General features: G+C 39.6%; 1 protein-coding gene across 2 annotated transcripts in view; it reads right to left on the bottom strand.

Annotated features, from left to right (window-relative positions):
• NSD2 (nuclear receptor binding SET domain protein 2) overlaps positions 1-24,887 on the bottom strand; it is a 73,733-nt gene that overhangs the window by 36,725 nt on the left and 12,121 nt on the right. For both annotated transcript variants that reach the window (XM_061359809.1, XM_061359808.1), the window contains exons 2-5: positions 22,405-23,030; positions 6,006-6,171; positions 2,062-2,228; positions 1,201-1,692 (exon numbers count right to left, since the gene is read on the bottom strand). In XM_061359809.1, coding sequence (XP_061215793.1) covers positions 1,201-1,692; positions 2,062-2,228; positions 6,006-6,171; positions 22,405-23,001 — 1,422 coding nt within the window. In that variant the 5' untranslated portion in view covers positions 23,002-23,030. The remainder of the gene's footprint in view (positions 1-1,200; positions 1,693-2,061; positions 2,229-6,005; positions 6,172-22,404; positions 23,031-24,887) is intronic.

Raw genomic sequence — 24,887 nt, 5'->3', positions numbered from 1 at the left:
AGAGGTTCCCTATAGAACTGGAAATAGAACTCAGGTCTCTCCAACATGAAATAGATGATTTACCCATACAGTTTTTCGTAATGAGTATGTCAAAATCTGCATTTAATAAACTGGCTACAAACCTCTTTCCTTCCTGAAGCTAGCAAACTGAACCGTCAATGCTTCTCTCAATTTAACCCGAGCCATGAAAAGGTATGGGTAACATTTTCTTTCTCAGTATTAGCTTCAGTTGCAATGATCTAAAAAAATCCTAAGTTGAACCACGACCTCCATATCACAGAATCTGTTTTTCCAATTTCTCCTTTACAAAATTTGTATCTATTAATGCTTTCTGACATAAATATCCTCTAATATAAAATTTGTATCTATTAATGCTGACATAATATTCTCTAACAAAGTTAACTATTCAGTAGCTGAAGAGTGTGACAAGGTCACCACTAACTTTCTGGTCCTCCTGTGGCTACTATGGAATAGTACAAGAAGATGAGAACTCGTGCTTCTTTCAGTGCATGGAAACATACTGCAAATGGAACAGGTTTTAAGGAAAAAAAATCAGGGTCGTGATTTTAAAGTAATGAGCTAGAACAGCAGTACTGCTTTTATACTTCTAACCATCTTCCTAAATACCATTGATATTAAGGTATTTATATATTCTACCTTGTCTTCAAGTGTAATCCTCTTGAGAGGACCTTATTTCTGTCCCAGCAGACTGCACACTGACAGTGATTTTCACAAGCTTTGGCAACTAGATTCTTTTGGAGCTCAGTAAAAGATTCTAGGTACATAAATGGAGCTTGAGCTCCAAGACAAGGGAACACACCAAAGGAATTGAGTCACATCTTCAAAAAGAATGCACAAGCTAACCACAAATAGATTGCTATAAACAGCACAACCTTTCTTATATCTGCCAAAGTGTATGTATGCATGTCCATATATTTTACTTATGTTAAAAATGTTATGAATAATACAAATAACCTTCAGTTAAAGTACAGTGGCAAACTATCCTGTTTGTATGCACATCTCCATTCCCTTCTTTCTCTGTTCCTGTTTAAAGATTTGATGCAGGCATATCTAGTCAAAGCTGAAGTATTATGGATTCCACAGTAGTAACTAGTTTTTGTCAACTGAAGTAAAGAAGTTTCTTTAAATACAGAAATGAGAAAAGGCAATCAACAGCAATAACAGTGAAAAAAGACTAACCTCATCTCTGTGCTTCTGACAAAAAACCAAAAACTGAGATACTGCATCGCCCTTTCTGCTTCGCGGAGTAGATCCTGGAGTTTTCTTTCTATTGAGAGGGGAGCCTATCCCTCTTTTCGATTCTGCCTGTTCGGATGACTTTTGAGGAGTAGTATCCTTAGTCCCTGACTGTGTGCTTTCTTCCATATCATCAGTGGCTGACAATTTTGCTGTCCTTCTCCTCCTCTTGTTAGGAATGCCAGACTCCTTCACCGACTTCAGATTTTGAGTGGTTTCTTCGCTCGAGTAAGACGACTCATCTACCTCCTCCAAGGGTTCCACAGCAATGCCAACTTCCTTTGCCACTCGAGGATTAAGATGAGGTCTGTCCTTAACATAGATGAAGGTGTACTTGGCCTTCCGTTCTTCCACTGTCATGCCTACTGCTTCACTTGCTTGCTTAACACCTATCTCCCACTGTGGCCGCAGCTTCCCTGAAACAGGCTTTAACATCTGCAAGGTAAGATGGGAGTGTGAGAAATTTGCCCACTTCTGATTTAAAAATGTCAACAGTAACAGAAAACAGTTCTAAGAGATGAAGTGTAATGTATAATTATCATTCAGACATTAAAATGGAATTGTATTTGATAGTACTGGTACCATGTATGAATCAATGACAAAGCAGAAGAGCACTGATTTTTAGCAAGCAATAAACAGTGGTAAAACATCCTATTCTTTACATCTCTAAGTGAAGGATAAAACTACAGGCATCTGTAAAACAAGCTGTCCTTAAAGCTCTCTAAAACATTTATTTATATCTGTATATACCTCTAACAGTAAAGTAAAAATCTCTTAATCTTATCTGATCTGGTAGCTTCTTACCTTTATTTTCTCTGATTTAGTGAGGGCTTGTTTTGCACTTCTGTGGCATAATTGTTCAAACTGGTCTTTTTCTTTAAAGGGCACAAGGCTCTTCTCAAATATCCAGGCTCGCTCTGGGGCATCTCCAAAAAACTGAACATGATATTGACGAAAACTCTTTTTCTGTCCTGAAAATTAAAACCAAATGTATTAAAGATACAACATAGGTTGTCCTCCGCACTTTCAGACTTGAAGTCTTTTGTAAACTGCTACAGTTCCCATGACAAAAGCATAGTACTACTGGTTAACCTTTCAAAAACCCACTTCACCAGCTTTAAAGTCTCTGAGCTGTAATCTATGGAGTTGGATACAAAAGCCCAATAGTTTAATTCCAGAAAACAATACTCTTTGCTAAATTAACTGAAGGTTACTACTGTCTGTCAGTGCTTTCCGTGTGTATTAACTTGTAAGTAGGCCTGGATGTTTCTGAAAATGCTACATTTGAAAATGTTTTCAAAGCTTGGATAGCTGCTGCCCTCAGCCTCATCTCTGATTCACCTAAACTTTATATTATTGTTAAGCTGAGATACAAACTTCATCTAGTTTTAACATTTGCAATCACAACTTCATCCTAACCAAGCTTTTAAGGAATCAGAGCAAGAAATGAAAAGGATTTGGGTGGTGGAAGAGAGAAAAGGGGAAGTGGGAAGATAAGAGAACACTTCTGAAGCCTAGATAACAGACATTCATTCTTCTAGCATTGTAAAGAGGAATGCTGTCTCACTGCCGTAAGGCACAGGCAAACAACCTTCTTTCTGTTAGTACTCTGCAGGTTGCATTCAGGCATATGGCACTGGGATTTTGCTAGATCGATTTCTGTAGTTTCTTAGAAAAATCTACCACAGAGATCCTTGATAATGAAACATAAACCTTGCTCCTCTCAAGGGGCAGAGTAATTCAGTTAGGGACAAATAAACAGCTTTATTTCTCCCAAAATATTATTAGGTCTATTATGACATAATAGACCTAATAACCCAATGAGTAAAATCACAGGGACTGCCTGATCAAAACTCTGAAAGACTGCTACATGAAAAACTTGTCTAAGGAGTCTATAATAACCACTCCAACAACTGTATGAAAGCATTCAAGAAGCCATTTAGTTCATTACCAACACTGAGTCCAACTATAATCCTAGAGATAATCATTCCATCTGTTCTTAAAAACCTCCTGTAGAATCACAGAATAGTTAGGATTGGAAAGGACCTTAAGATCATCCAATTCCAACCCCCTGCCATGGGCAGGGACACCTCACACTAAACCATCTCACCCAAGGCTCTGTTCAAGCTGGCCTTGAACAGTGCCAGGGATGGAACATTTACAGCTTCCTTGGGCAACCCGTTCCCAGTGCCTCACCACCCTTACAGTAAAGAACTTCCTCTCACACCATTTCTCCAGGCAATCAACCCCAATGCATCACTATTTTATCTCTTCCAAGTTCTTAATATGTAGCCTAAATATTCATTGCTACTAAGCTCTCTTCTGCCCAGAACAAGAAGAGTTTACGCCTTTTCTTCTTTGCATGTAGCTTAAATTATTTAAGGCTAGTTAATAGGCTGTCCTTTAGCTCCTCCTTGTCAGATGAAACAGCCCCAAGCTCCTTCAGTCTACCTGCACAGGTAAGATTCCTAGATTCATGCTGTTCTCAGACCTTTCTGTTTGGTCTACGTTTCTTTAAAATAGATGGCCCAAACAGAACGAAAAAAACCTAATATTCCCACTGAGACCATGCTACCACTGGAAAACCAAAGGATATAATCCATGCTTTTTATAAGCAGCACTATTAATTTATGTCAGTGTGATTTTGGTCTTTCTGCAGAGAAAACTGCGATGGATTAGTATGACTGATTCCTCTCTGTGAAAATGCAGCTTTCCACTCAATTTGACAGCTTGATCACCTACCATCATAAAAATCCAACCCCTATTCCTACTAAATCAAGGTTTTTTTTTCCAGACTACACCTCCAACGTGTCAGGATTATTCAGATTTACAATCCTGCACACTTACAGTTCCCCCACACTGGAAATCTGTAATTCCAATGCACATTTTAGATGTATATTCTAGTCCATTTTCCAAGTCCTCAATATAACCCTTGAAAACTAGGGAAAAACCAAACCACAAAAACACTGCTTTCCCACACTTGGAAATACATATTTCAAAGTTACTGAAATCTCTAGTGACAAGGGAATGCCGTACTCTGTTCATAACAACAGAAGTTGATACTTCTGCTTGTTCTAGTAAAGTATATGAAATCATTAAGAAGCATAAGTATCAAAACAAATTTATGTGCTCCTATTTTGGTTTGATATTCCTATTAACCTCTTGCTTTTCTCCTTAACCTGCGGATTTTCTGGATTCTGTTTTCAGGTTTCATAAACTTTCCGTACAGTTTGGCATAAACACAGTAAAAACCAGTTTACAGTGCTCAGCTGTAGTTAAAACTAGTGATGGATGCAAACCGCAGCAAGAAGATTTGCTGTGAATACAAGAGTAGCAAAAGGAAGGCTAAGGAATGCTCACTGGGGCCAGAGACTGAGTGACAAAGGACACAGGCTGGGGGGCTCCACACCTTCTCTGTCTCAGGGTTTTGCTTGTTTCTTAGACTGTAACATCTACCCTGAAGCCTTCTGGTCCTTTAGTCTAGTGATAAAGGCAGCAAGACTGACACACTACCCATAGTATATTAAGGAAAAGTCAGGGTGCACTTAATCAGATTGCACACCTCCAAGATCCTGAACCAGGTCGGATGCTTCAGGAGACACTGAAGGTGTTGGCCAATGTGGTTGCAAGGGTGATCTCTGTATTTTTGAAAGGTCACAGCCCTTTGGGGAGATACCCAATGACTAGAAAGACGTAAACACTCCAAACATCATACCTATCTTCAAGAAAAACAGTAACCTGGGGAACTACAAGTCAGGTTGACCAGCTTACCCTCAGTGACCACAAGATTACGTGGCCAAATTCTCCTATCAGACCTATTCTCCTATATGTCCAAGCTCATGAAAGACAAAAAGGTGTCTGGGAATAGGCAGCACAGGCTCCCCAGTGGCAAATTTGTACCTAATCAATGAGATTCACATAGCACTAATACAAAAGGCAATGGACACAATTGAGAGAAATTTCAACTAGGTAAAGGAAGACGAAGATGTGTTCTTGCCATAATGGCTACCAATCACTGGAACCAGTTGCCAAGAAAAGCTGTAAAGCCACCATGCCTGAAGACATTAAATATTTGACTGGACAAGGCCCTAAGCAACCTGCTCTAACTTTGAGACTGTACAACTTGTAGATGTCCTTTCCAAACTCCGTTACTTTATAATTCTACAATCAGTGCTGAGATGCCTCAAATGTTTCACGTATCAAAACAGACAAAGCTCCAAATGACACAAAGAAATCATACAGATTCCTACTCAAAAAGCTTGTTAACACTTGATAATCCCTGTATTTAGAATAAACTAATGTTGTCTGTAGGTAACAGTACTGATTCCATGAACCACAGAAAATCTAGCTGCCTGAATTATGGATTGCTTGTAGTAAAGCACTATCATCAGGAGTATTTAACTCCCATTAGCTTTCAATAAAATTTTTAGCCTATATCACTTCTCCAAGCATCTCCATAAAACCAGTGGGAAGTACCATCAGATAATTTTTAGTAAGACTTCACACAGTTTCATAGATCACAATTTTGGTATCTGTCAGAGAATGCTCCCAGTTAGAAAAAAACACAGTAGGAAAAAAGCTCTGTCTGCTATATGCTCAAGAATAGTGTTCACATGATTTTAACATTCCTTTTGACAACAAGGAGGTGATTCACCTACTGATACAACTGAATAAAGAACAGAATTTCCCCAAAACAATGGTTATGGATACCTAAAGAAATCGGGATGTTTGCAGCATCACTGACATACCTTTTAGTTTAGTGTAGGCGTGGAGAATAGGATCAGCAGAAACCATACATGGCCACCATGGAAAACCAGACACTTTTGACCACACTAGATCTCCTACATTGTACTTCAATAGATGGACTTTCTCTTCTTTGACGGTACTTTGAGTTGGATCTCTTTTAGCAGGAGCCTTAAAAGGTGAAAAAAAGAAAGAAAAAACTATCACCATGTTTCTTCAGACGTGCACTAAGCAGCACACAAAAATAACCAACAAATCACAGTTTGCATTCTGTTTAAACACTATATGCTAAAACAGAGTGTTAATGGAAGGAAGCAAATAAGAAACAGTTCACCAGAATAAAGAACTATCATGTCTGCTAGCAAACAATAATTCTATTTCATGTGTAATAAAAAACTATGGAATAATTTTAGTTCTCTCATTTTGTTCCATTTATGGTTTTAGTTTTAGCTGGAAATATTGGCATGTAAGCTGTGGTCTGCCTTTATCTTTTGAATCGCTGCTGAGAGACCATCAGGAAGGCTTACTTTAATTTCAAACACATTAACTGAATACTGGATGTAGATGTGGAAGAACCAGCCTCCCTCTGTATTCAGTATTACTAACCAAGTAAAGTGTAATGCACACAAATGTGTTCTTACATTTAAAACCATAAAAACATCTCAAACCAGAATAGATTGAAATACTGCCTTTATGTCTAAATACAAATGCATAAATAACCCATTAACCACCCCCCCCCGACACTCTGCATCTTTCAGCTGTATTTTTACATACTGAGAATTGACATGAACCCTTCCCCACACCCTTTAGCAAGGTTCTTCTCTGTTTCAGTCCTAGCAGTAAAAGTTTGTGAGTGCTCAGCTGGTGCTCTGAAGCTATTTTAGCTACTGGAAAACAGTTACAGAACTACTTCCACTTCAAGGGACAGATTTAACCACCAGGGAGTTTTGTGCTCCCCTGTCATAGACACATTTTTACTGCTTCATAACAAAGTTCAGCAACACAGACATTTATTCACCAATTAAAACCATTTCACGAAGTTAGTTACATCTTGTCTTTTTAGCTTCGTCTTTTCTGTTTGATATAAATACTGGACACCTTTATCTAGGTAAGCACTAATTCTAGATGTAACAAAGCATAGGATGTGCCTCATTACGGATATATTAAAGAAATTAGTTGTAATTTTTCTATTACTAAATTTATGAGCAATGTGTTTCATCGTTCATCTTGCCAGCAGTACCAGCTCAGCATACAGAGCTTCAGGCTTTCAGTGGATTTAATGTTAGACCTGCAGCAAAATTCTGTTTTCATTAATTAGAAATGACAAGAGGAAAGAACGAACACTGTTAAGAAACTGGAAATCTAGAATGCAAGTATCTGGAGCACTGTGTTATATCAGAGTAGATTAGGTTACCTTGTACTTGATTTTAAATCCAGATAATACTACTATAACTAATTACACATTGTTTCCAAACACAAACAACAAAAACCTTTGATGTGCTGCAGAACCATAGAGATTCTTCTTGTACTTCAAACATAGAGGTACATTCAATCAAAAAACCTAACGCGTAATGTACTCAGAAAGCCCTTTCCTCAAAGCTTTCACAGCTATGCTTGGTAAACACACATGATGCTATGTCACCTGATTGTTAGGGACAGTTACTCATCCAGTGATTCAGCTTTTCTGATGAATTCAGACTTGGTTCATGTGCCTGCAGCTAGAGCCATGTTCCCATGTCTCAAGGTTTCTGGCTCTCTAAGGATTCTGTAAGACTGTCAGAAAACCCCTCCCGCTGAGCTTGCCTCAAGTCCAACACTCTCAATAGACCTCAAAGATTCCAAGCAGATGTGAAAAATCAAACCCTCCTTCTAGCAGCTAAACACATGAAAAGTTATGCTTAAAAGCTGAAAATTAAGAAATAACATACGCTGAGAAAAGATCTGCAAAAACATGAATCCCAACACACAAACCGACTTCAGCGTTGAAACTGAACAGGTGGGCTGAAAATGGTTTCCAGTGAGTTCAGTTTCTCAAATGTAAAAGTTAGTGAGGATTCTGAGTCTCAGCTTTGATTTATGAGTCCCTGGTTTTACAGAAAGTGCAGCTAAGCTGCAAAGATTTATGACGACAGTCTGAGAGGGAGCTGGCTGGAATAATGAAAAGGCTCTAGCAGTGCTTCTTACTGCAGCACAATCCAAGAAGGGTGGTGGCACAGGGGTGAATATCACATTTGAATGTATCTGCAAGCACTTCACAAAGGCTTGAAATGCCCACAACACTGATTTTATAGTTTTACTATAGTGGACCATGATAAAAAACCACGAAAATGACAGGCTATGATAAAACCTGCAAGGTTTTTATCTCTACAATGCTTGCTGTATGCATGCTTCCTTAAGGTGATAAAATGTGCATACTTTATAAGAATGGCAAAATATAGCACAGAATTCTGTGTGCAGAATTTTAAGAGCTCTTGTATAAGGTTATTTAAAAGCCTACAGGAAATATTATTATGAACTCGCACACTTCCATCTTACTTTCCCACATCGTTCTGGTTCAGTTTGATTTTCTTAATCTGGGAATTACTCTGCTCTATTTAACCAGTATCCCAAGAATGAACAGTGAGGTAAAATTCCTGGCAGGTACTTCTGAGACAAGGAATTGCAGGACTTCAACAGTCTCCTCAAAAACATTTTACAAACTGCCAGCACTCCATTAAATGCTTAAGTGTTTAAATTGTTTAAAAACATCAGAAAATGCCAGACACTGCTAGAAGGCAGCCATATGCATAGATTGTAATTTCAGTGTCCAAGCTGGTTTTATTTAAATTATCGATGGAATAGCAGGAAAAGAGTATTTCTAAACAAACTTCCAACCCAGTCTCCTGATGGCATCTATGTTCTCACATGAGGAGAGCTGGATCTTCTTTAGACACTCGGACTCTTTGCAGCTTTTAGGAACAGGAAATCACCATTCAAGTTACAAAGTGATACAGACAAATGTGATTTGGCTTCCAGGGTTTTTTTCCTCCTGAAGAAAACAGGAATTACTGTTTAGTCAAATTCTGATTCCCAACAACATGTAGTCAGGCAGAACCAGGCATCTACTGTGCACCCGTGGAAGATGGAGAACCAGGACTGGATGCTCACTTGTACCAGAACACAGGGAATACTTCCTCCTCCAATAGCTGATCTATTCTTGTTGTGATGATAGCTTCAGCAAGCAAATTAAGATGGTTTACAGCCCAACTGTAAAGCAAGGGAAGGGCACACAAAATTGAACTATTTTAAAATAACTTCCCTTCAATTTCTGGCTCTTTGCATCCATTTACACCTTTTTAGTTCTTGAAGTTCATAGAATTTCAATGACCTTAAGATCATCCAGTTCCAACCCCCCTGCCATGGGCAGGGACACCTCTCACTAAACCGTATCACCCAAGGCCTTGTCCAAGCTGGCCTTGAACACTTCCAGGGATGGAGCATTCACAACCTCCCTGGGCATCCCATTCCAGTGCCTCACCACCCTAACAGGAAAGAATCTCCTCCTTATATCCAATCTAAACTTTCCCTGTTTAAGTTTTAACCCATTACCCCTTGTCCTGTCACTACAGTCCCTAATGAAGAGTCCATCCCCTGCATCCCTATAGGCCCCCTTCAGATACTGGAAGGCTGCTCTGAGGTCTCCACGCAGCCTTCTCTTCTCCAGGCTGAACAGCCCCAACTTTCTCAGCCTGTCTTCATACAGGAGGTGCTCCAGTCCTCTGATGATCCTCGTGGCCTCCTCTGGACTTGTTCCAACAGTTCCATGTCCTTTTTATGTTGAGGACACCAGAACTGTACACAATACTACAAGCGAGGTCTCCTGAGAGCACAGTAAAGTGGCAGGATCACCTCCTTCAACCTGCTGGTCACACTCCTTTTGATGCAGCTCTCCTACCCATACATGTCAGCAAAGTCAAGTCTGTTGGGCCTCCTGTGCTGCAGAGGAACACAAAACAGTCTTTGCTTGCTGTCACTGCTAAGTAAGCCTTGACTGCTCTGTGTGTGATCCATCCTGCTCCTTTTAGTGCAGATTTGACAGAAGTAAGCGTACACACACATTTACTCACAACATTTCCCCCTTCTCCTTCGTTAATTACAGGCAAGCTCTGCAGCCTCTGAGATAACTGCCACCGCGATCACCTTAGGCACAGACTTTCAAACCAGTTATGCTAAACAGAGGAAGGAAACAGCTTGTGGTTGTATTTCTTTTCTATTTTGAGAAGGGATTCCTGGGTTGTTTTTTCCTGGGTCCCCCCCCCCTTCAAACACCAGACTGCAGTGAAGTTACATAAATGGGCAATCAAAGCCTGGGTGATGACTTTCACACAGAGCAGTCCTAACACTGAACAAACGCACAGGCCATTTGATAGGCTCTGTACCACTCGGTATGGCGGACATTGAAATTCCTGACTTTCTGGATTAATATCCTAATGAAAGACTTGCTCTGAGAGGCAGCTAGATGGATTTTATTTTCTCCAGGAGGGCATGGAATGTGGAGTAATTCCCTTCTTGTAACTGAGTTTTGTGTCAGAAATTATGCCTTGTTGAGTAACAGCATCCTTAAAAACTCATGTGGGTCAGCAGATGCAACAGGCTGAGAAGGACCAAGAAAGAAAAGAACATTTAACATGCCTTTCCTCTTCCCTTAGCATTCCACAGATTTGTCATTTTTCTCAGCACTTTCATAAGCAATGAGTGACAGGCAGATTGAGAAGAATTCATGACACTGCTATAGCATTTTACCAGCACAAAGAAGTTGCTTGGGCATAGAAAACACTGGTATTTAATTAACTTTGCCTACATCTGATCAAAAGAATCCAATCCACCTCCATTTATTTCTGGTGTGACTGAAGAATACAACGAAACAAAAGAATACACCATGAGTGATGGGTGACTTCAAAGCTTAGAACTATCTTACAATGACCAAAGGAAAATGGATTTAAAGTCAGCATATTTACTGTACTTTTAGGGTTCTTTTAGAGCTTTAGGTTTGTTTGTAGTATCTATTATGAAATCACCATGATGAGTATTTAGTATACAAGGGACAAAAGCAATTTCAGAACAACCAGCCACCTAGAAGGCTTACTAGGTGATGTCAGACAGAGGTAACTTCATCCCTTTTAAAGTGAGCAGTGGTAGAGATACTACTATTATAATAATCTATTCTGTGCAAGGAACCCCTTTGAGGAACCCCTCAAAATTACTGCAAATTACCTTAGGCATCAAAAAGCTATTTATTCCACTATACAAACTTGGAAAGCTATGGAAATCATTGAAAAACCTTGACTGAACTGTAAATTGTCAGAAAGGGATTAGATAAAGAGCAGTGTTGAGAATTGGTGAAGAATACACCACCAGAATTTAATATACAACAAAAAGAGAACAATTAAAACAAGTGAGGACATGAAGACAATAAATGCTCTCCTCTGTGTAACATAACAGGGAAGCAGATATTGAACTTACAGATATCCAGTATCTCCTCCTTTTAGTTTTATTTTCAGTTCAGTTCCACCTTGTACCAAAGAACTTCCACTGGACTGCACTGGAAGTGAAGGCCATGCTACAAACACAGACTGCTGGAAGTCTGCTTGCACTATTGCTCTACTGCTTTTTATTCCAGAATAGAAAACAATCTACTAGCATTACAAAGAAATACAAACAAAATAATCAAGGTCACTAAGCAGAATATATGCAATTAAAATGGACTTTGAGTCAAAGATAGAACACCCAATCTTAGTTAAATGTGTTCCCTTACTATGGGAAAGATGATACTGCTTGCTGACCTGGTCCTGCTATCTACTTCTGCTGTGTTTCATCCACTAATACTCCTGTTTTCTACCATGGACCTCTGTCATGAAAATAAAAGTAAACATGTTTGTTTTCTCTCTCCTCTCTATCAGGACAGATAGGGAGCTAAGGAAGTAGCTGCAGAAAAACCTCATTTCCTTCAGAGGCTCAGGAGACGTAGCTGGTAGGTTTGTCTGGAGAAAAGCAAAGGGAACAACAGAACAGATTATTTTTGTCATGTTGTTCAGTCACTTGACTTCACCAATGATTAAGGACACTATAAACAAGCAAACAAACAAACTACGTAATAGGACAATGACTCCGAATGTTTATTCCTTGAAAAACCACCAATTACATTCTCAGGAAAGCTCTTGCTTCCTGAAAAATTAAGGATTAATTTGACAAAAGACAAATCACCATTCAGTCTTCAGGCAGAATGGAGTGATGCAGCTACTTCCCCAGTGAGTGATGTCCTGTCATTCAGGGCAGAGAAACAGCTTCTTTTCAGTCTGTGACTGAGAACAAAGATCTCATAAAGTCAAATCACTTCAAAACCAAAAATGACAGCCACAGCCGACTGAAATCGCTGCAAACCCCTCAACATGCATTACTGCTTCAAATGAAAAGAAAGGGTGGACGCTTAAGTCTGTTGGGGAATGCACAGTGCTCATTCTAAATGATCTGTCTATAAAAATAGTATCCTCACCAACATAACTGCCTTACTCGTTTGTTATTTATTTCTAAGATTGTAATTCACACGTTAAACTGTTTACCCCAGACGCTGTAGTCCTTAGAGGCCCTATGTTTACCCAAATAGCTCCCACTTTCTGGGATGTGGGGGAGTATATTTATACAGTAAGCCACAAGTAACTGAATGTACTAATAAAAATAAGATTTTTCCACTTTGTCTTGTTATATACTGTTTATTATCTAATGGAAGAATGCTGTGTAATTGCATATTCAGCAACCCACTGCCTACAGCGAGAATGTTTCAGGCAGGCAACTGAAGAGTAAACCAGACCTTCACACAAGAGGATTAAGAGAAAACACTGAATTACTACTATGGAATGGAGAAGGATGAGGACATGTGAAAGAAGCAGCAGTGAGTCTGCAAAATGTGTTCCATCCTCTGTACAACAGAAAGGGACATTTCAACAAAGCATCCGAAGACCACAGCCCTCAGAAGGCCATTGCATCAACCCTTCTGCAATTCAATCTGCAACACCCTTATAAAACATAGAATCATGGAATAGTTAGGATTGGAAAGGCCCTTACATGCACTATTTTGTGCAGTGAGGTAAAGACTGAGGGGGGAAAGAGGACTTGAAAACTCCAGATCAGAAAAAAAAAAACATGAACAAACTATCCTGGGGGTTGGTTTGTTACATTTTTCATATTCACTGTTGTTTTATACCAAGACAGAGATTTAACTAAACCCTTTCAAATTCCATTTCAAAAGCAATTACATTAAATGTATTTCTTCAAGTTTTCTGCCATTTACTAACCACTTCTTCTGTTACTGACAGGGGGGTCGAATCTGGCAGTGTGAAGAATAACATTTGCACAAGTTTGAATCTTCCTGCCACAACTGGGATCTATTTAGTTTTCTTCAATGCGCTTAGACAGTAAAGCTATAAAACAAGAGGACAAAAACGGGTGGAGAAAAATTACTGCTCTACTTGCAGATCCTCTGAAAACCTTCTGTGCTGGCTGAGGCTCTTTGTAACCAAATGTAACTTCCTTGACAATAGATTTGTTTCATCCATCTCTTTCCACAGACTCACCTATAGCAGTTTGTGGACAGCATGTTGAGTATCATCACACAGGACCCTCTCCTCTGAAAGGGGAAGCAAGCAGAAGACTCTACAAAATCTATTTAAGTTTACACAGGGCTTCATAATGTAGATGATGCATTTTAAAACAAAAGCTCAAATTCGTATTTCCTATCAACCATTAAATTCCTGGTTACGTTTCAATTCTTTTTGCTGGCTTTGGTTCCCTCATTAGCAAATCTCCAGCAGATGAGATGTTTTGTAAGATGATTTTACATTTAAAAACAAATCTGTCTATGCGAATGAGCAATCTTCCTCTCCACAAACACTGTATGAGCAAGGATTTCAGAAAGCAACTTAACACGGTATTTTAGTAACTAGGATACAACCCTTTTTCAGAGTAAAGAGTTGAAGAGAAACAGATTCAATCATTCACAGATTGATCCGGTAAAATGCAAGACCTGGAACAATTCCCAACACTCTCGATCTCTGCTAAAAACGTGGAGAAGTTTCTTCAGCTGCTTTACTGCATTTACATTTAGATGACCTCTTAAATTGTAAGTTAATGCCTTATTATTGAAGGGTTCCATGTTTTGGAAATTTAAATTAGATAAGGCTGGATGAGAATGAATGAAACCACCTTTTATACTGAGTATTAGAAAAAGATTTCTGCCTACATCCAACTTCTCTAACCTTCACCCAGCCTCAAAAGTTACAACTTTTGATGCAGTATCTGGGTATATAAGACAGTGTGGATATGAGACACTACGGAAGTCTGGAACAGCATAACTGTAGAGCCATGAGGAAGTCTGGCAGAGGAAACAGCTATTTCTGAATAATTTCCATATGAATTTCACTTAGGATAACAGAATGAAAGTTAAATCATCTCAGCATACCTACAGGTTTTCAGAATGCCATATCCATATGTATTTTGTTATCTGCATGTACAGTAATTTCACATCCTTTCAAGATCAGAATCTGTGTCAGGGCCTTACCCTTAGCACTCTCCTTCACCTTCACAGAGCTCAGTAGGAAAGATTTCCCAAAACACTTTCTTAACAGATATCCTCCTCTTGGTAGCTCACAGACATCCAAGGTAGCATAGGCGGATGCTCCGTATCCTAAAAATGTTCTTGGTAGAAAACAGAAAAACCCAGGCCCAGATAATACTGCCAAGAGGCAACTCCATTAACAGAACACACTGTTCCCTGGTGCAGGCAGATACCTGTACTGTACCTGCCTTTCTCTGCAACATGAAAACTTCAAAAGCAGCTGTCCAGACTTAAATAGAACAAACTCTGATTTGGCATAAAGGAGCTCTGCTAATTAAATAATAATTTGACATAGTCCAAGCACTACTTTGCCTTTGAGACTAGACCTTTAAACATGAATCCCCATATCTAAAAACAGACACAAGAGGTTTCCATCCAGGTTGCACTGTTACATATATCTAGTAGGTCCTACTCTTCTGCAGATGAAATGCAATACATAGTTATCAGTGGTTAATCAACCCAGGGGCAATTGTGGGGAGGATAAAAAAACCAAAACATACCTACACCTCCATTACCTTGATTTGGTAATGCTGAAACATATTCCTGAAACATTCACTATTTTCAGCAAGAGACGTACAGAAAACCTGGGGAAACCCCAACCCCATAGGAATAGTAAAATGGGGCAGTAAAACATCATGAACCCCATAGTCCAAGTGCTATGAATTCCACAGGAGCTAAGATCCCAATATTTTACTTCATCACAAGTATCTTAAACACACACTGGAGTTGACTTTTATCTACCAAAACAAACAAGAAACAAAACCAAGCTTTTCTAACATGAGTTGCTGCTATGAGGCCACAGATTCACTTTCCTTCACACAAGCACAGCAGCTTCTTTAACAACAGGCTGTGCAAGATCCAGTTTCTCCTCTTGTACTGGGCTTCCAAAATAAAGCCTTTTTATGACCTGTCTTTCTGAGAAGGGAATCAATTCCTTATTACTGACAACTTACACTTTAGATACTGACCATTTTATGAGCCACAAGAGAACAACTCCTGTAGGTATTTCGGGTATTCACAAAAAGCAGACATACCAGTGTTAGCCTGGTTGGACCTATTTATTTAGAACAGCAGGATAATGAAACATGGCAATAGGCAGACATAAAATTAGTGACCGTGAACAAAGACCTCTTTTGAAGGTCTTAAAGTTCACATGCTCTACATGAAATCTACTCCAGAACAAGGAAACTTATACAGGAGGCTGATATCACTGTTCCAAGAGAGACCAAAATATTTTTCTTCTGCTACTTTGCCTAAGGGTTACTACAAAGCATCTTTCTTTCTTGACAAAAGGGGGCTTTAAGGGCCAGAAATGACATCTGGTCCAGATCACTGAAGTTTCCCAAAAATCTGCCTGTAAATCCATTTAAGTAAAAACCCCTGAACTCTAGGTCTACTCTTAGCTAAATACGAAGGTTAGACGTGCCTTATTTTGGTTAAGGAGAACACTGAGCAGAGCAACAGAAAGGCTTTACCCTACCTTGGAGAGGAAAGCAGTGGAAACAAGCAAATTCCTTGCGATACCAACCAGTAGTGGTCCATACAGTGTGAAGGTGAGATGCTAAGATGATGGTATTCATTTAAATACTACACTACGTGTGTAACAATTAAGTCTGCTCAACTTGAAAAAGGCCAAACAAACCAAAAAGGGTTATTCAGCTCTCAACTGCGTTATGGCACATAACCTGCTGTTGAGATATAAATGGAAGATAGTTCTTAGAATCACAGAATAATAGATAGTTAGGGTTGGAAAGGACCTTAAGACCACCCAGTTCCAACCACGCTGCCTGGGCAGGGACACCTTGCACTAAACCATTCTGCCAGAACACGGCCTGCTCATCACTTTGACATATCATATCCACCATACTGCCCAAAAGACCAAAACAGAAAGTCCTGTAATGCACAGATCAAAGACGAGTACGAAACAATGCAACAGTTGCTGACATTGTCAGATTTGACTGAGATCACATCTGGTCTCCTCCACAAAGAACTGGCTCAGTGCTCATCAGCAATCAAGAAGAATCAATTAAATGCTGAGTATTATTTATACTGAAAAATGATGAAATGGAGAACAATACAGAAAATCATTACATGCCACTGCATGCATCCACAAGAGATCTTGAATGTCCTGTGCTATTCTGGTCCCTCATTCTCAAAAGCAGAGACAGCAGAACCCAAAGGGCATCACAGTTCAAGAAAGAAAGGATGATAAGAAGTAACATTCTGGAACGACTCCTGTATGCGGAACACTGCATTAGGATTTTTTAAGCTGAAATTAAAAATTGAGCAGGTTTGTGAAAAACCTACAAAATTATAAGTAATAGTTTGTCCATGATCCCTACTTTTAGTACCATGAGAATCAAGTGAAACAAGTAGGTGGCAAATAGAAATGTAAAAAGGGCTGCTCTATTACTTAATGTTATGGATGCCAAAGGTTCACACTAGGTCAAAAGGAAACTGAGGTCTTCTTGCATGAATTTAGCCATCTATAGCTATTAAAACACAAAATCACAAGCTCTAGAAACCTGAGTCACAAACTGCTGGAGGCGGAATATATTCAAAGTGAGCATCACTCCGTGATTTGCCACGTCTACACTCCCCATTATGCATCCTCCGCTGAACCTCACCCCCGAGATGAGGTGCTGAATTAAAAGGCTCCTTGATCCAACTTGGTAGAGCTCTTCTTCTACAGCACTTTTGTCATCACTTCAAGGTATTATTTCATATTTGATTTGGAGTCTTCCACCGATGATGTGTGTGTGGGGGGGGAAGTATAAAAGTATTTATATTTACAGATTGAGACGACAGTTTTACGTAGAAAGTGTACTTAGTTCAACCACTTTTACATACAAGAACAGGAAATGTGGCATGGAGAGCCCTGAACAAATATTTAAGCTTTCTGCAATTAATTTTGTAACCACTGAGAATCCTCATAGCTTCTGATCTCCCCCCAAACCAGTATACTCTTGAAGCTGTATGCATTTTGGTGCTTCTCAGCCTACAAGTAGCTCCTTAAGATACTTTACTAATGACGCGTTAAGAACAATTTAAAGTTCCAAACAGTGCTGCACACTGAGAGCTTCTTAGCACAAACAGGTTTTCAACTGAACGTAAGCCTTTGCTAACAGCTAACACAAAACAGTAGCTCAGTAACCCTTCCAAAAGGGGTAAGAAGTTAGTTCTCTTGTTCCTGAAGGGATCACCCGGAAGAGAATTCTAGGGTTACTCCTATTCCTTAGGAATTCTAACATCAGCCAGACAGCTTGTGTTATCACTCACATGAAAACAGGATCTGATAGCTCAAGAACAGCCTATTAAGAAAGAAAAAGTAACTGAGCTCATTTTACCCCACAACTACAGATCCTGACTCTTAAGGTAGTTTAGTTGCACATTTTGCCCCTAGTTGAGTGGTTGTACTTGAGCAGGAATTCCTAGTAAGCAATGATGAGAATCACTTTCTCCTGCAAAAGACATGTTTGAGTTTTTGTTTACTTTTTTTGAAAATTAAACCAAATATTTGATGAGCACAGTTCTTATAGAGGGAACTGGTAGGTTCCCGCTCCTACTTACTGATTAGATGCAAGTGTCACCACCTTCCATGATCCCCATCTGTCTGTATTTAGCACAGAAGCATAAAAAGCAGCAGATAATCCCCAAACTGCTTCTGTTCGACCCTTACTGGGTTTCTAAATCACTGCCATTCACTGAGAAAGGCACTGTAACATTATGTAGATACCGGATATAATGGAGTTAGCTAGAACAAGTTCTCCATGAAGATGAAACAGTAACAAAAACACATTACAAGGACCACTGGAATTTCTCCAGTAACTTGCAATTGCCCCCTGCGAAGTCATTCTGTAATGAGTAGCAACAGTAACAAAGTGCCAAGTTTCTGGTATATTACTAAAAGGTGGCTATAAGAAAACTGGATAGGAAGCTATGTGGAAGGTACAGCTTTTGGATCATGTACATCTTACACAGCTGGAATCCCTAAACAAGTAAGTACAGCAGTGTGTGGACTTCCAGGTTTGCTCTGGACACAGTGCTGCAGCTTTGAGCTACTGCACCCGTGCTAGGCAGACCTGCCAGGAAGCCATGCCAAAAGGGCAAACTGCCATTTGTAGGACCAAACTGGCTTACGCAGAATAAGCTCAAGTGTGCAAGTATCATGTGCTGAGTTGTTATTAGGGTTACAGTGCACAGACCTACCTTGGGACCACCAGCATGAGAGCTACAGATATATGTACTCTTGTTTCCCATACAGAAACTCTGGATTGCTCTAGAGACCACATTTGTATTACTTCATATTAGTGTATGAAGCAAACCTCTGCTATTCTTCTCCAGACAGGATTGTTTCACTTCTAACAAAACCACCGAGTAGGAAAAAAACACGGAAGTCCTCATTCCTAACTGGTAGTGTTATAAAAACTGACTAAAACAATGACTAAAAAAGCAGCCACCACAAAATCCAGTAGTGAGGCACAGTGCCTGCCACTCTCATGGGCAGCACTATCAAATGGGCTCCTCAAATCAAATCAGATTCCTCTTCATCACGGATTGTAGTGACAGGATATGGGGCAATGGGTTTAAACTTCAACAGGGGAAGTTCAGGTTGGATATAAGGAAGTTCTTTACTGTAAGGGTGGTGAGGCACTGGAATGGGTTGCCCAGAGAAGTGGTGAATGCTCCACCCCTGGCAGTGTTCAAGGCCAGGCTGGACAGAGCCTTGGGCAACATGGTCAAGCGTGAGGTGCCCCTGCCCATGGCAGGGGGTTGGAACTAGGTGAGCTTAAGGTCCTTTCCAACTCAAACCATTCTATGGGTCTGGTGTCGATTCAAACATTTAGCATGGGATACCTACCACCCATAACACGGAACATTTGGAGGTGCTCACAGACCACTCTTAAGTGTAGTGCCTTAGCACAGAAGTTGCTAAACCAGGTCTTATCAGAAGAGGCCTGGAGTTTAAAGCAAAATACTCAGGTGGAGAGATATTTGGGGCAAGGAAAAAGGGTGAAAGGCAGGAGGGGAGGGAGGAAAGAGCCATGGCTTGCCCCAGTTTCCCTCTTTTACCATGGGAAAATGAAAGCAGTACAGCTGTTTCTCCAAGGCCTGGAAAAGGTGGTAGCTATTGACAGTGATCTAACTCACCTCAGAGCTGGGCAAATCACATTTACTCCCAATTGAAAACTGACTTGCATACAAAAGACTCAAAACAGCCTTCTTTTATGTTAACAAAGAATGCTGAAGCAAGAAGAAAACCCAACAACGGAGCACTGGAACATTTGTTAAACGATAAGCCTCTCACCCCAGCAAGATAGTAATCTGCTATGTCCATCAAACAGAGATATAATTACCCTACACAAAAGGCAGTATTTGAACCATGGTGATTTCTGCTAAATCAAAGACTAAGAACTTGGACAACAAGAAATTGAGAGAGAAACCAGGCCAGAAATGAAACCAGACAAACAGGTTCTACATTAACTTACAACCTACAATAAACAGACATCCAAGTGCAAAATTAATCAGCTTTTACTCCAAGGATAATTCTCTAACTTCCACTTTGCAGCCACAATCAGCTACATAAAACCACACTATGATGCACTAACATTAAGGCTTTGGATGCTGGCAACGAAGTAACAGCAGGGGCCTCAAAACAAAGAACACTGCTATTAGACATTACAGTTATGATCACAAAGAACACATGCATATCACTAGTCTACATGTGGATAAACACTGAAAAATCTCCCTCAGCATGGTCCCCAGTATTATGTTTTTCTTTCTTTATTTTAAACCTTCTCAGTTGCAAACCCTGCCTGTGAGACAAAGAAAAGCCCCAGACTTTTTATGATCAACGAGTTATACCATAAACAACGTCTTGTGACCTTCAAATGCTTTTTCTTTTACCCTTTGTCCTTTAAAGTGCAGGGAAAAAAATGCAGAAGCCTGACCCTGTGTTTCAAGTGCACTGAAAAGAATAGGGTTATAATATTGCAAAGTCTATAAGCAGGGGGTTGTGCTGATTTGGTAGTTTGGTAGCTCATGGATTTGGCACAGCAGCAACTACCTATCACATCCAGGGTGAGACAGCCACCAAGCTCAAGCACTGTGGGAAACAGCACTGACATGCTTTTCTCCTGACCATTTCTGGCCAAAAGACAACTCGGAGAAGCCAGACCAACCTTTATTTTAATCTTAAATGAACTGCTCACCAGGAAAAATTAAGGGCCATCCTTAACAAACATCTGCTATGAAAGGCCTCAGAATAAACTGCGTATATGGGATTATTAACTATTGCGTCCTCTTTCTAAAAGCAATACTAAAAGCCACACAAATATGCTAGTCATTGACGCTAATATATACATCACCTTTCAGTCCAATTTAACCATGAGCAGAGTGAAGAATTACTCCAGCTATTGACTGCACCCATCTTTTTTACCTGAGTAGTGATTAGAAAAATCTGAACCAATTTCTGTTGAAACATTCTCCTTTAAAGAACTAAAGAAAGCAAACTAGTAACATTCAGTATGGATCAGTATAGGATGAATAACATATTCAAGTCATAAATAAAAGCTAAATATTTCTGATACTTAGAAGAATGTCTACACAGTTCTGTAAACTCATTAAGTAGTTTTAATGAAAATAAGGATAAATAAAAGTAATAATACAGAAACATGTGTGGTGGTTCTCTGCATGTGTGACTTCAGTAGTGGACTTGGCAGTGCTGGGTTAACGGCTGGACTCCATGATCTTAAAGGTCTTTTCCAACCTAAATGATACTATGATTAACTACTAAATGCAGTTGACAGAAAGCTTATAACATGCATTTTGTGTTTAAGGTGGGACCCATTCAGCAGCCGAAAGCATTCATTAATTACATATATTACTTACTGAGAAACTTAATATACACAGAAGTATTCCTGCTATGTAGGTTTCTTCCTCTGAGATAAAATGATAGCAAACCACATTCTTTCAAAAGGAATCTAGCCACAAAAACTAAATAAAGGGGGGAAAGGGCTTCCAGCAGCATTCTTATTTACAACTTGGCAAAGCAAAGTGAAATTTCTCTTTCTGCCTCTGTTTAAAAGAAACAAGAAACAGATGAGCTTGGCCACAAATGCTAAGGGCATTTAATACAGGTATCTAGACCTTTTCAATGAATACAATTCACCAGGTTATAGCAAGCAAAACCAGCTCTTTTCAGATGACAAATAAAGGTAGGAACTGTATTCCAACAGCTAACCTCTGACAGTAAAGAGCTTAGCTTTGCCAGCTGACAACTGAGCACATTTTTCCTTAATTCAGAACCAGAAATGCAGAAATAGTTCATTTTTGTCTGAAGCACCTGGTTATTAGGAAGCCAGAATACCTCATGCTCCAACAGTTAAAGGCCACCTATAAACTTAGAGGTCTCCCCAGCTCCCCTGCTCAGGCACACCTCCTGCCTAGATCCTGGCTGCATGTCTGGATAAAGTTTCTGTTTCAGACATTCCATGCTACCACATGCCCTGATTTGCTCTGGAGACTTATTTTACTTACATAGAAACAGAATTTACAGGGTACTCCTAGCCTACGCAAGAAACATGGACCAGAACTAGAGTGTATCTGTCCTCCCTTGAGATAAGAGTATCATCGGAAGTGACTTGCTTGTGGAAAGCACCTACTGCAATACATGAAATGAAGATTAGCATATGAATAAATAAAATCTCAGTATGATTAATAAACTTAATGAAAGAATGTAAAAAAAGTAGTACCTTCTTTTCAGTGGGGCTTGAAGTCTTTGATACTAACGCTGCTTCAACAAGACCCTGCTCAAGTAAGGAGTCATATTTTATGCTTCTTTTTCTGCTTCTCCTCTCCTTGTTTGCTGGCTTCTGTTCATTTTCCTCTGACTGAGACACATCTGCACCATTGTCTCCACAAATGGAAGATTCGAAAAGAGGCTTTCCATTCATGTAGGTCTTAGTGATTTTCAGCTTAATTTCTGGAGAGCCATTCTTGATAGGAGTAGCGTTGGGTGGTGTTCCAACTCCCTTTATCTCCTGGGGTTCAAAGCGCAGCTTGGCATCTTGGGCCCCAGACTCGCCGTTAAACACTCGAGAGGTCAGATCTTTCAATTTATCAGCTGGAATAAATGGAAGAGCCTCATGGCCATTGTATTTTTGCATGACACCTTCTTGTAGAGTGGCAGAAAGCTGTGCTTTGCCCAAGTAGACAGAACACTCGCGGTTCACTTCACAATTCTGAGTCTTCCCATTGGTATTTCCAAGGATCTCTGGTACCTGCTTCATTTTGATGTAGCTAATTTTTCGAGTTAACAGTTGAGAACTTCTTTTGATGCTAAAGTCCATTCAGCCCAGATGTTTCCAGTCTCACACTGCTATATTAAGACAAAATAATAGAGAATATTTTTAATAATACAGAAATATCAAAAGCTACCAGGTAATCACATAGATGGCCCCACTAATACTGTACTTCCTGCAAGTTTTACTGAAGTGTTGCTTCTTATATCTATCACCAAAATACCTCAATATCTGTTAATATGCATTACAAAAAAAGACCAAGAAAAATTGACTGATGAATCATCGATTTTATTAAAGCAAAAGCAGAGAGCAAAATCACAGCTTTCATTTTAGCAATCTGTTAACAATCTACAGTGTGAGCCTTACCCACACTAATTACTCAGAGGTATTGCACTGTTTAGAACAAGTAAGAGTTAGACCGAAGATAGTATCATTAATAACAACATAAACCAGATGAGTTTGTTTCTAAGAGGTTGTGCCAACATAAAAACCCCACAGGCTGTGTTGTTGTAGCACCTACACCATGGACAGCAGCATCACAAGCTTCTCTTCCTCACCTCTACAAACAGGCCCTCAATCTTCTGTCAAAGCACAGCTCCTGGGGAAACAACAGTCTCCAGACACATCCCAAAGCACGCTGGCTACGAGAACAAACAAAAGGTGAGCATTTTGTGTCATTAGCACCAGCCCACTGGGAAACAGCCAATCTTTCAGGCTATTCTGTGCAAAATGTAAATGCTCAAAGCAACTGCTGAGGTTTCAGCTTTTCAATAACAATAATATCATGTAGCACCCATTATTCCTACAGGAATTTGAAAAATAGTCAACAGGTTAAAACTGCACTATTATCTGCCCTATACAGGTTTTCTGAGGGTTCTGCCCTGTCCATATTAACATTATACCATCACTGCAAACAAATGAATCTGGCAGAATGACTCCTTTATGTTCCTAGACCAGGCAAAATGATCATTTTCATTTCTAAAATTCATATGCATAGACTACTCGTGTTATCAGGTCCAGTGTATACACGATGCTGAGAAAGGCAGCATCATAAATGAGAGCTGAGCACAATAATCATCATATCCATGCTCAAGGTAACCAATTTCAAATATGCTTAAGTCCAAGAACTGTCACATCAAATCAAAAAATTCATCAAATCTAGTCTCGCATGCTCCCAAAATAGTGCAGTAAAACCATGATGAATAACTATTGAATTGTCAGTTGCTATGGAAGAAATCTCTTCTGAATCTCACTACCTTGCTTATTAATGTTCACAGCTATAATGCCTACAACTGGCCTATTCCTGAAACATACATATTTGCTACCTCTACATCAGGAGTAGCAATGTACAAATGCTTATATCTGAGCATTACTTTAGCCTGGCAAGCTTAAGGGAGCCAAGCCTGAGCTCAAAGCAATTGGTCAACAGGAATCCCTTTTATTCACAAAGACACAGGTAGAAAAAATAATCTAAAAATCATAACTCTATCACTCTTTTTAGCAAATGCTCCCATGTCCCTAACATGCTGCTCTAAGGTACCTACAAGCTAAAAGGGTCTCTCTCCATAAAAGCCATATAGACTTATCTGAGAAATGAAAACTATCCTTCAGGGACAGACAGCAGCCAGAAAAGCTCTTATTCAACAAGGTAGGAAGAGCAGGTATACCTCAACTCCAATGGAGTCTGCAACAGGAAAGGTTCCAGTCTTTCCTTAGCCAGATGAAGTCTGAATTACCATAAAATCTCCAATAAAATGAGTGGAAACCAGCCAATTGTATAACACTTCAGAAGAGGAGTCAGAGGTAAAAGGAAAACCAAAACTCTACCAGAACAGGACAAAGAACTCACTAAACCAAAAGAGAACTCATGTACTTTCACAAGATCTCTGAAAACATGGGACATGAAACAGAACTCTCAACCCAATTAACAATAC

Source organism: Neopsephotus bourkii, unplaced genomic scaffold (genome assembly GCF_033783945.1).
Source record: "Neopsephotus bourkii isolate Nb327-2 ecotype Australia unplaced genomic scaffold, CSIRO-AGI_Nbou_v1 NB_994, whole genome shotgun sequence".
Classification (NCBI taxonomy): Eukaryota; Metazoa; Chordata; class Aves; order Psittaciformes; family Psittacidae; genus Neopsephotus; species Neopsephotus bourkii.
Note: the sequence above shows the minus strand (reverse complement) of the source record. Positions and strands in the feature narration are given on the sequence as shown.